Genomic DNA, 13156 nt, shown 5'->3' with positions numbered 1-13156 from the left:
ACTTCCGCTCCCCCCAGCCTCTCCCGCGCGACACCCTGGGGGGATTCGGCTGGTGGGCTGGCTGGCTGGCTGGGAGTGGCTGGCAGGGGGCGCTGTGCAGCCCGGCCGCTCCGAGAAGCCGCTCCTCTTGCCGAGGCGGTTTGCTGTCAGCGCCGCGGCCGGGAGCCGCTTCCGCATCGGTGGAGCTGTCCCATAGGGCCCCGCCTGGCATGGACCATGGAGCTGCTCCTGGGTGACGCGTTCGCGGCGCTCGCCGCCTTGGCGGCCGCAGCCTTGAGCCTGGTGAGCGCGGAACCCAGCGCGCCCCCCTCCCCCGCCGAGAGTGGGGAGAGACCCCCCCCGTGGGGAGAGACCCCCCCTGTGGGGAGAGGGAGCCCCCCAGCCCCAGGGGGCCCCGCACCCACTAGCCCTGAGGGGGCCCGGGCGGGGCCATCGCGCCGCAAACAGGGCCGCCCCCGAGAGAGCTGAGAGCCGGAGCCCCTCGCTGGGCGAGGCCCCGCTTATCCCTTCCTAGGGGGGAGCAGCCCAGAGCCCCCGGGGGGGGCACTGAGGAGGAGCTGATGCCTAGGGAAGGGCCACGCACCTCTTTGTCACACCCCTAAAGGTATTCGCAGACTCTCGTCTGGTCCCTCCTTAGTCTTCTTTTCTCAAGACGAGAGACCGGTGTTTTTAATCTGTTCTCCTAGCTCAGGTTTTCTAAACTTTTTATCATTTTTGCTGTTCTTTTCTGGACTTAATCCGGTTTGTCCACATCTTTCCTAAAGTGCAGTGTCCAAAACGCGGCAGGGTGCTCCAGCTGAGGCCTCACCGGTGCTGAGCAGACCAGGACAGTTACTTCCCCCAGCTTGCATCTGACACTCCTGTTAACAGGAGCCTTTTTTGCAGCTGCATCCTGATTGTTGGCTCATGTTCAGTCTGTCATCCGCATAAACCCCGGATCCCTTTCAGTAGTACTATCAGCTAGCCAGTTATTCCCCATTTTGTAGTTGTGCAATTGATTTTTTTTGTTCTTCCTAAGTGTAGTACTTTGCGTTTGTCTTTATTGATTTTCATTTTGTTGATTTTTAGACCAATTTGTCAAGATCATTTTGAATCCTACCTTTGTCCTCCAAAGTGCTCACAACACTTCACAGTTTGGTGCCCTCTGCAAATGTTATAAGTATACTCTTCACTCTATTATCCAGGTTCTTAAGGAAACATTGAATAGGTCTGGACCCACGACAGATCTTTGAGGGACCTCACTAGGTATTTCCTCGCAGCTTCACAGCGAGCCATTGATAACTACTCTTTGAGTACGATCTTTCAGCCAGTTATGTACTCACTTTATAACGATTTACTGTAGACCACATGTCCATAGTTTGCTTATGAGACTGTCGAAAGCCTTACTAAAATCAAGATATATCACATCTGCCACTTCCCTCGCCAGCCACTAGGCTGGTAGCCCTGTTAAAGAAGGAAAGTAGGGATTTGGGATGATTTGTTTTTGACAAATCCATGTGGGCTATTACTTATTGCCTTAATAACCTCTAGGTGCTTACAAATCTTTTCAGGTATCGAAGTTAGACTGACTGGTCTATAATTTCATGGGCTCTTATTTCTCTCCCCTCCCCCTCTTTTGAAGATAAGTACTATGTTTGCCCTTCTTCAGTCTTCTGGGCTGATAATCACTTCCAGGATTGCTCCAACTAGTTCTTTAAGTACCCTAGGATTAATTTCATCAGGCTGTGCCATCTTGAATATATCTAATTTACCTCAATATTCTTTAACTAGTTCATTCCCTATTCTGGATTGTGTTCCTTCTTCCTTACTCTTAATATTGTGTTATGTATCTGGTCACCATAAAAACTTTTTAGTAAAGACTGAAGCAAAATAGTCATTAAACACTTTAGACTTCTTGATGCTATCTATTATTAGCTCTACTTCTTTGCTAAGTAGTGTGTTTCCTTCATCTTTCTATTTTTCCTAATGTATTTATAGAGCCTCTTATTGTCTTTGCTACGCGTAACTCATTTTGTGCCTGAGCCATTCTGATTTTGTCCTTACATGCTCGTGCTATTCTTCTGTACTCCTCCTTAGCAATTTGTTTATATTTTCACTTTTTGTAGGATTCCTTTTTAATTTTCACAATGGTCATTAAAGAGCTCCTAATGCAACCATATTAACCTCTTAGTATTATTCCTATCTTTCCTTTGCATTGGGATAGTTTGCTGTTGCACCTTTAATATTATCTCTTTGAGAAACTCTCTCCTGAACTCCTTTTTCCCTTAGATTTTCTTCTCATGGGACCTTACCTACTATTCCCTGAGGTTGATAAAGTCTGCTTCTTTGAAGTCCATTGTCCTTATTCAGCAGCTTTCACTCCTTCCTTTCCTTAGAATTAGGAAATTTATCATTTCATTGTCACTTTCACTGAAATTGCCTTCAGCTTTCAGATTTGCAATTCATTCTTCCCTGTTAGTGAGAATCAAGTTTAAAGTGGATGTCTCCCTGGTTACTTCCTCTACCTTCTGAAACAAGAAGTTGTCCCCAATACAGTCCAAGGATTTATAGGACACTTCGTGTTATGACACTTCACTTTTCCAACAGATGTTCGGGTAGGTCTTGTGTTTTGGATATTTCTGTTCTTTGTTCTAGAAATGACTCATCCACTGCCTCTGATGTGGTGGTTTATTGTAGATCCCTAATATGACTTTGCCCCTCTTTGTTTGTTTTTCTGTTTTTATCTTCATCCAGGGACTTTAAACTTGAGTGCCTCTCACCACCTTCTGGACCTCAGAACAAGTGTATATATTCTTGGTGTGTAATCCAACATCTACTCCCTTTTTTTGTCTGCCTTACCTTCCTGAACAAGCTATACCTCTCTATACCAATATTGCAATTGAGAATCATCCCACCAATTCTCGTGATACCTATTAAATCATAAGTTAGCTATTGTACTAATACTTCCTATTCTTTCTGTTCATTCCCCATACTCCTTGCATTTATGTATAGACTTCTAAGATGTTGAACAGATTCTCCCACTTTTTTACCTCTTGCTGCTCCTATGACCCTATTGTAATTCTTCATTCCATCCCAAACATCTAGCCCTCTGGTAAGGGCACATTTTCTTTATATCTACATCTTTTGTCACCTGCCCCCTTTGAACCCCATATAAAGACTTTCCCACTGGGTTGGCAAATTGGTGTGCAAAGGTGTTCATCCTTCATCTCATACAATATTATCTAATCTCAGTGAAGTGCTTTCTCACATGAGGCTTATCAATCTAAACACTACAGTTTTGTTAAAATACGAAACTGGACAGAATTATGACTGCAACTGTGCCAGGTATTTTTGGACTGCAGTAGGTACTCCATATGTTATGGGTTATGGTCTGTTATAAAATACCCACAGATCTCTGCAGATACATTACCACAAAGCTGAAATGTATCAGGGTTCAAGTTTCAAATTTTTCTGCTTTTCTAACAGTGAATAACTACCAATTTATATCCAAAATATTTTTAAATTGTAAAACCTAATTTAACTAAACAAACCCAGCTGGCTTTGTAAATGAACTGCAAACAGCATTCTATTTCTTTCTTTTATAACACAAACAAATATTTTGTTTTTGTCTTTTATTTTATTTTTTAATAATTTAGAAACATAATGTTCTCTTCTAGAATACTGGGAAGTCTGTAGCATGTGGAAACCCAGATACCACTGGTAGTTAACAGTATCACATACATTGCTTGAATATATTGCTGTACATACAATCATTTTGAACATTTTTTAAACCTTAACACTAATATAACATTAAGATTGTAAGATCAATCACAAAAGTTGAGAAATTCCAGAATTAAGTTAGTTTGGCAATACTAATTTATGTTGATAAATATAAATCTTAATTACTCTTATTAATGTGGTGAATTGAAATTTAACAAGTGAGAGGAGCAAAAAATACTGCAGGTTTGCACTATGGCTAAGGCTAAGATTTTGTCACTGATATTTTTAGTAAAAGTCACGGACAGGTCACAGGCAATTAAAAAAAAATTCACAGAAGCCCATGACCTGTCTGTGACTTTTACTAAAAATATCCGTGACAAAATGGGGAGCTGCGTCCAGCTTCCGCGAAGAGCCCCGCTGAGGCGACTGATGGCGCCGGGCCTGGCGGCTGCATATCTTCCCCCCTCCCCCACCCCAGTCCAGCTGCCGGGGATCCAGCTTGGAGTTCCAGGGGTCACCACCACCCATGGGGGCTCAGAACTGTGGGGTTAACTATGGCTGAATTAGAGTTGTCAGATCAACTTTATCTTTGGAAATTTCATGATGTTGAGTGCTTGAACTTGCAGCCTCAATATAGTATTTGAATTAGCTGTGTGCATTCATCCATTCTCCCTCTCCTTCCCCCCCCCCCTTAATTTTTTAGTGGTTCATCTGGGGCAGAGGGTTGAACAAAAAGGAAATTAAATAAAATATGGAGGAAATAGATTTACACACTTTAAAATCCTGCTGGCATCACAAGCAGACCATGAGCTGAATCAGCTGGATGGAAGAATTTAATCAGAAAAATGTGAATGAGAGTTGTTTAAGAACGCTTTACTAGATGCCCAAAAAGCCACAATTGAGAAAAATGGTTAAAAAAACAACCTGGGGAAGTGAAAGCATCTATAAAAAAATATGTATAACAAATGGAAGAAAATAGAAGTTGATAGTTCTTAACATAAATCAGAAGCTAGAAACCATAGAAAATTGATAAGAGAAGCAAAGGACACACAGAGAAATCTATGACCAACAGAGTTAAAGACAATAAGGAAGTTTTTAGTTATATTGGGAACAAAAAGAGTCCTGCCAATGACATTGGTCTATGGATGGATGGAAGTGGTAGAATTATCAATAATCAGAAAAGGCAGAAGTGTTCAACAAAAAATTCTGTTCTGTATTTTGGGAAAGAACAAAATGTTATATCATATGGTAACTCTCTTTCCATTCCCTGAGTATCTCTGGAGGATGTTAGACAGCAGCTACATAAGTTAGACATTTTTAAATCATCAGGTCTAGATAACATGCATCCAAGAGTTTTAAAAGAGCTGGTTGAAGAGCTCGCTGGACTCTTAAACACTGATTTTCAATAAGTCTTGGAACACAGTGGAGTTTCCAGAAGACTGGAAGACCGCTAATATTGTGCCAATATTTTAAAAGGTAAATAGGATGACCTGGTAATTATAGGCCTGTCTGTCTGACATTGATTTCAGCACGTTAATGGAGTGGCTGATACGGAACTCAATCAATAAAATATTAAAGGAGGGTGATATAATTAATGCCAGCCAACATGAGTTCATGGAAAATAGATCCTGTCAAACTAACTTTAAATTTTTTTATAAAATTATGAGTTTGGCTGATAACGGTAATAGTATTGATGTAATATACTTAGACTTCTGTAAGATATTTGATTTGGTACCACACAATATTTTTTAATAAAAAATTAGAATGATATAAAATTAACATGGCGCACATTAAGTTGATTAAAAGCTGGCTAGCTATTAGGTCTCAGAATGTAATTGTAAATGGGCAATCATCATCAAGCAGAGGTGTTTTTCTAAAGGGGTCGGGCAGGCAGCAGTTTTTGGCCCTAAGATATTTAATAATTTTAGTAATGACCAGGAACAACACACACAGTCATCACTGATAACATTTGCAGATGACACAAAAATTGGAGGATTGATAAATAATGGAGAGGACAGGTCACTAATACAGAGCAATCTGGATTACTTGGTAAACTGGGTGCAAGCAAACAATATGGATGAATGTAAATGTGTACATCTATAAACAAAGAATGTAGGCCACACTTACAGCATAGGGGACCCTATCCTGGGAAGCAGGGACTCTGAAAAATATGTGATCGTCATGGTGGAGAATCGGCTGAACATGAGTTCCTTGTGCAACACTGTGGTCAAAGAGCTAATGTGATCCTTGAATGCAGAAACAGAAATCTTGAGTAGGAGCAGAGAGGTTATTTTACCTCTATATTTGGCACTGATGCAACCACTGCTGAAATACTGTGTCCATTTCTGGTGTCCACAATAGAAGAACAGTGTTGAAAAATGGGAGAGCATTCTGAAAAAAGAGCCACAAGAATGATTAAAGGATTAGGAAACATGCCTTAGGTACACTCAAGGCGCTCAATCAATTTAGCTTAACAAAGAGTAGGGAAAGGGGTGGCTTGATTACAATCTGTAAGTACCTATATGGGGAACAAATATTTAAAATGGGCTCTTTAGCAGAGACAGGTATAACAAGATCCAGTGACTGAAAGTTGAAGCTAGCCTGGAAATAAGGTGTACATTTTAAATAGAATAATTAATCACTGGAACAATTTACCAAGGGTTGTGATGGATTCTCCATCACTGATATTTTTTAAATCAAGAATGGATGGATTTTTTAAAAGATACGTTCTAGGAGCTTCCCCTCTAATTTCGGGGAAGTTCCATAGCCTGTGTGTTATATAGGAAGTCATATCAGATGATCACAAAGGTCCCTTCTGGCCTTGGAATCTATGAATATTCTCTCAACTGACAAATGCCTGCCGAACTGTGAACATGTGAATAGTGTTTCTCTGTTTAAGGCCCTGATCCGACAAGCTAACCTCCAAGAGTGGATTTTTGAAAACTTAAGTCAATGGTGCTCCATTCAAAATTTTGCATGCTTTCCTTAGTGTGTGGTATCAGAGCCTAAAAGTTAAGTTGACAGAGCTAACAGTGCTTAGTGTGTGAAGAATTCACATTGCTGAGTGCTGTAGCTATGGTGACTTAACCCCCAGTGCAGAAGTAACTAGACTGTAGGAAGCATCTGCACTACAGTGACATAGCTACAGCACTTTCACTAGGTTGCCGTAGTGTAGACATGGCCTAAGTACATATCTATAGATCAAAGGAAACTTTCTGTAGTGTATGCAGGTGTTAAGTGTCTTCAGCTTCCACTGAAGCCAATGAGAAAGAGGTCACAATGCTCTGTAGGATCAGGTCCTATGCAATTTTCAAAACATCATTATTTTGTTAAATTAAAACCAGTTTCTTTCAAACAATGTACTGAAGACTGCCCTTGCTAACTTTCAGATTTGAACCATTTTTGCTGTGACCCATTGTAAAAGGAAATCGTGTTATTTAGAATTTAAGCTATAAATGAAACTTAAATTTAAATCTAGATCACGTTCCCTGGAGCCATTACAGTATTTAGTTTGAGGATAAAAGCACACTTTTCTAATGTTAAGAAAACCTAAACCACAAATCATTTAAGTATTTTATTTTGTTCAAAGAACTTGGAAGCTCTGTTGGAGAAGCCAGCAGGACTTATTAGTGCCAGCAGTGTGTCTAGTGCTGCACAAGACACAGATGTCAACAGTCCCTGTCCCAAATTCATTACAAATAAGAAGGTGAAAATAAGACTTTAGATGCACTGGAGACCCAGAAGTAGGATTTATAAGACATGCAAACTTATTATGTATATATTTAATTCATTTTTTTCCTCGTCTTTCCTTATTCAGTTATGGTCATACTTCTGTAAGCCCTAAGACCTCATTCCATAGTTACTGTGGTTACTGAAGTTTGTGGTTCCTGAAGATTATGGTGGCCCATCTCTTCTTTACTAGTTAGTCTGTTCATAGAGGTAGTGATATGCGTGTGTGTATGTGCCACTCTGTTTATGAGTATGTGGCATTTTTAATGGTAAAAGTTTTTACACTTAATTACATAGTTTAATGTTAGTTTTACATATGATAAGATTTGCTTCTTGTATGGAATTGCTTAATATTATAGGTGTTGCTGCTAATGCTTGCTACGCTCTATGAATGTTAGTGAATAGTTATCAATAAATACACTGGACATAGCTACAAGGTTTAGACCTGGCAGGCACCATGGTCTAGAGAATGTTAATTGAGGCAAGTTTATGGTGGTGTGGGCCAGTGCCTTATCGCAGAGCCACTCAAACCTTTTCCAGTTGAAAATTTCATTGGCAACTTGCCAGGAAACTTAGGCCTTGCCTTGTCTACATAAAATAGAACAGCTTAATGCCATATGAAGAGAAAAAGTCCTGATAGGTAAAGTTCCTTTTTGATCTGGGCAGTGGATAAAAGAGCACTCCTCAGTAGACCACTCCACCATGTTTGTAATAGGAATGGCTGTGGATTACTGGGCTGTATCAGTGGGCTACATTTGATCCTCCCTTGTTCAGCCAATTAGAATAGTTTGTTTAACTCTTAAACAGAATCCTGTTATGCAAACAATGAATATAGACTTTGCTACTGAAACATTGTCACAAATACTATTTGTTTTTTTATCACAGATTACTATTGTTGCCTATATAACTGCCACCAAAATGCCAAATCTTCATCGACATGAAGAGGAGAAGTTCTTTATAAATGCTGAAGGGAAGAAGGAATCTATACCAAGCATACATGACCATCCTACAAAGGAGCTCTCTGTTGTCGTGCCTTCATACAATGAGGAAGTCAGGTGTAAGAATACTTCCTTGTTTTCTTTTTAAAGAGTGAAACTTAGTTCTGCATTATCGGTGAATGTCAGCAACACAAAATTGCAGGCCAAATTCTGTAGCCGTTTTGCATACCCAGTTCCCAGGTCACAGTCAAGTAAATGGGAGTTCTGCACATAGAGCTACTATAGAATCTAGCCATGTGATTATTATTATTTTTTTTTTTTTTGCAACAGAAATTAAGCTACTTTCTGTAAGAACCCAGTGTCACTAAAATCTTGTGAAATAAAGGTAGATGTTTCTGTAGGGATACTAGTTAATAATTCTTCTCCCCTGTGGGGGCACAGAATTTATATGGCCTGCATGTTTCTGTGCCCCCCGCACAGAAGAATGCAAAAAAAACCTGCAGAGGGACATGTGCCTCTTCCGCAGCGGCCCAGGCAGTGCGTCTGTTCCAGCGTGCCTGGAGAGCCTCAGAGACACGAATCACTGTGGGGGAAGAGGACTGGGTGTGCGTGCCTGTGGGGGAGATGTTGATCACTGTCAGGGGGTGGGTCAGAGCTGGGGCGTGCGTGCCTGCCAACAAGCAAGAGAGACTCTGTCCCTCTTGCTTGCTACTGCAGCTCGCCGGGCATGGAGGGGTAGGGCTTTTATTTATGCACAAGGAAGGTTCTGTCCACTAGACAGAAATGTAACAGCCTGCCTGCTAGTTAATTGATCTCATTCTCTGAGGCAGAAATGTAGCAGCCTGCCTAACTAACATTGTTTGTTAGTTAACTGTTCCCATTCTCAGTCAATTCCCCCAGGAGCATAAAACCTGTAATAGTTTTAAGGCCCCTACATTGCCAGAGTGATGTAAAGCCTTATAAATGACAGTAAGAGAATCAGCTAGGAAGATTTTATGTGCTTTCTCACTCTTTTCCTGTGCCAGAGTGGCACAGTGGGGTTAGATTACAGCTCAGGATTTATTTTACTTACCCATTTTAAAAAAAAAAAAGACTTTTTAAGGGAAAATAAAACATTTACCAAGCAGTCAATAAAATTCAGGACAATCAGAAGCAAGCACTTCCCAAGGTACCCAGCCACGTCCAGGACAATGATTAGCAAAACTGTATGACTTTCGTGTGTGAAAGTCTGAGCAATTTAAAATGACATTCTACTTTTTTTTTTTTTTTTCCCTGTTTGGTGTTCTGTAATGTAATTTAAATGAAAATCCAGGATTATAACTGGAATACAGAGCATTATTTACCAAGTGTTTGTAACTTAACTTTCATGTGTTTAGGAAATGCTGAGTAGTTATTGTGAAATTTTTCTGTATTATAGTTTAAACAAATTACCAAAACAATAGAAACTGATTATATTACATTCTTTTGACAAATAAAATATGCAGAATTTTGCAGAATTTTTAATTTGTTGGCCTAGAATCCCTCCAGGAGTAAACTAGGTTGCTTAAAGATTATAAAAGCCACTTTTAGCTGGTCTTTAATGGCTCTTAAAGTCAATGGAGGTTAGGAGTAAAAATGTATCTTTATGGTTTAATTGTTTTAGAATTTTGCACTCTGGAACCCATACCAGTGGCTTTAATCAGGCAGAAGGAAGAATGGTCTTGTTGTTTAGCAGCTATGGGTTCTATTCCTGGCTTTGCCATGCACTTCCTTTGTGATCTTGGGCAAGTCATTTAACCTTAAAATGCAAAGGTCCTTTTGATGCGAAGGAGCTGGATGCTGTCTACTTACTGTTGGCACTTCAGAGCATATTGTCTTTTCTGTCTGTCTCTCTCTCTGCAGAGAGAGCCTCCTGGATGCCATGTATGTATGCCCTTGTCATTGAACAGATCAGCCACAAGAGCAGTAAGTGCTGTCTCAGGGTATGTCTAAACTGCAGTGAAAAACCAGGGGCTGGCCCATGCCAGGCGACTTGGGCTGGGGCTGCTGGGCTGTTTCATTGCAGTGTAGACTTCCTGGCTCGGTCTGGAGCCTGAGCTCTGGGACCCTTCCACCACTTGGGGTCCTAGAATGTAGGCTTCGGCCCGAGCCCAGAAGTCTGTGCTTCGATGAAACAGCCCCGCAGCCAGAGACCTGTGAGCCTGAGTTGGCTGGTATGAGCCAGTCATCAGTGTCTAGTTGCAGTGTAGACATACCCTCAGTCTCCTATCCTGGCCTGAAACCGTACTAAGAGTGATCCAGGGTACTAGCCGCAGACAGGTAGTGCTCATGCTGTGTTTTGCTGTCTTCGGTTAGCTCGCTTAGAAAAAAAGGTTGGGCAGCCTGTGATGGTTTGCAAGGCCGCTAGTGTAGCATGGTGGTTTCATTAGTGTGGGTTGGATTGTTGCTTTTTTCAGGGTAGGTAATAGATTTCCCTCCTCAAAGGAAGTTTTACTACCCCCTGATACTGGGGGAGGGAGGAGAGTGTCCCAGATGTTCTGTACTCTTTCTCTATCCGGGAAGGGCAGGGGTTGGAGTCACAGATGGTCACCCTGTTTGCAGAAATCAACACTTTTTTTTTGCTGATGCAGTTTGCTCTATTTATCTACCCAGTTGCTGTTAGCTGGCTCCGGCTGATAATTAGTGCTCTGCCTAGTGCCTCGGGTAATTTGTTTTTTCCAGTCATATTTCTTTGCATGGATACCTTGTGCCTGTAATTTAATGTAACCATTTTATTAATAATTAAAAATGATCCCCAGTGTTAAGTACAAACCGGAATTTAAATCCTATAATACTAGTGGTTTTCACCTTTAGAAAGCAAGTCTTTATATTAACAGTAGCACCCAGAGGCTCCTGTCAGGCCCCATAGTGGTAGGCTCTGTAAAAACTCATGAAGAAATGGTCTTTCCTCCCAAAAGACTTTACAGAACTGGAGCCTTATATTGTAAAGACTTAACATGAGTTTAACATTACACACTGTGAGTAGCCCCAGTAACTCCGAAGTGCACAAGTCTTTGCAGCATCAGAGCCTGTAAAAACAATTTACTATCCAGGAAGGGGGAAACGGGCATACAGAATTACATAGCGCTAGAGACTGCATAGTGATTTTTGGTGGTAGAGCTGGGAGTAAAATATAGTTAACTTAATTTTTAGTCCAGCTGGGATTAAATTTATAACTGTAATTTTGTTTTTTTGTTCCCCTATTTTCAAGTCAGTGGTATTTTTTTTATCTCAAGACCTGACTACTTTGGGATATGAAAATATTTTAAATATGCTTTTATTGATGCTTTGTTTAAACAAGCTTTTGTGATATTTTTTTCCTTCCAGTGCCTCTTATGATGGATGAAGCTTTAGACTATCTTGAAAAAAGACAGGTGTGAAACTTTCATTTTTGCATTTAAAATAATTTAAAATATAGTATCCTTGTAAGTATCTGAAAACAAACTGCCTGTTTGGATTTCTGTGATCTGCCTAGAAGCAATATAAAATTATCCAATTAAAAGATAAGCACTCTATCCTGGCAACATCTCTTCATGAATTCTTTTAAGACTGTATGATGGAAGGCAATTTTTACTGAAATATAAAAATTAACTGTTGCACTTGGAAAAGATTTGTACCCACATGATACCTATCTGGGATAAACATATAGGGGAGTAAAAGTTAGCTGCTGATATAATTTATCTATTCCCACAAGGTTTTTAAAATCCTGATTTTCTGTCACTGTTACAGTTGGTCACCTGCTCATGAGGCAGCAAGTTTCAGAAAATACGGCATAGTTTGAACTCTTTCTGATCTTTAACGTAAGGGCTACTTAGAGCCTCCAAGTTAATTTCATAGCAATATTGATTTTCAACATTTTATAGTAGCTTAAAAATAAATAAGACTACCTAAAATAGTGCCATTAGCGTGTAATCTGGCAGCATTAGAATAACATATTGGTAGCAGACTGATACTGCTTTAAGGATGTTTATCATCATAGCAAATTTACAAAATGATATTGGTGCATCTGTATAAATGTATATTATGGCATGAATGAGGAGGAAGGCTCCAGGGGCAACAAAGCATTCTGGTGGCTGAAATTTTGCCCATTTGAGTAAGGGGGTGAGAGGAGGTGTGTATGTATGAAAGAGACAGAGATTGGACCAAATGCACAATTTCCATTTTTTATTTTTAAGAAACGAGATCCTACGTTCACTTATGAAGTAATAGTTGTTGATGATGGCAGTAAAGATCAGACCACAAAGGTAAGAAGAGAATATTAAAGTTTCTCATCTGGCAGTCTAAGGGAGCAGATGTGTATCACACTGTTTTAGCTTTTATAAAATGTGCCAAACCTTTACCTTTTGTTCTACACATCTGCTGCTCATTGTTTTTAATTATTTATTTCTCAGATTCCTTCTGCCATTCTTGTCCCTGCCATTCATAGGATGATATTCTTATAGCACAGTTGTTATCTTTTGAACAGATATAGTATCTTGCTGAATTTCTTTCCCCAGTTCCCTCTGTTCATCCAGTGTGTCTCCTTTCACACAGTCTCACCTCAAGAGCATTCTCCGGTGTGATTTCTGTTATCTGAAACAGCATCAGTGTGTGTCTGTTTCTTCAAATCTCCCCTTCTCTTTCCAGATCTCATCTGAGACCATAATTCTTTCCCATCTAAGCCTCTTAATCTCCCACAATTTTAAATGTCACTTTATTATTCTGTAAAGTGTTTTAACATAGTTTGTATAGAATTTGTTATACAGCATAAAGTTGTGTATTCGTTTAGAAAC

The 13156-nt window shown here is 40.1% G+C and overlaps 1 protein-coding gene across 2 annotated transcripts in view; it reads left to right on the top strand.

The window, feature by feature from the left end:
• The first annotated feature begins 57 nt into the window (after positions 1-57).
• Positions 58-13156, top strand: part of ALG5 (ALG5 dolichyl-phosphate beta-glucosyltransferase) — a 48274-nt gene continuing 35175 nt past the window's right edge. Inside the window, exons 1-4 of one of the 2 annotated variants that reach the window (XM_074959860.1) lie at positions 58-282; positions 8314-8485; positions 11712-11758; positions 12560-12628. In XM_074959860.1, the coding sequence (XP_074815961.1) occupies positions 217-282; positions 8314-8485; positions 11712-11758; positions 12560-12628 (354 nt within the window). In that variant the 5' untranslated portion in view covers positions 58-216. Of the gene's footprint in view, positions 283-8313; positions 8486-11711; positions 11759-12559; positions 12629-13156 lie in introns of those variants that run through there. The other variant, XM_074959869.1, reaches the window with a different exon arrangement.

Source organism: Natator depressus, chromosome 1 (genome assembly GCF_965152275.1).
Source record: "Natator depressus isolate rNatDep1 chromosome 1, rNatDep2.hap1, whole genome shotgun sequence".
In the NCBI taxonomy this organism is placed as follows: Eukaryota; Metazoa; Chordata; order Testudines; family Cheloniidae; genus Natator; species Natator depressus.
This window is presented reverse-complemented; position numbering and strand designations above follow the sequence as displayed.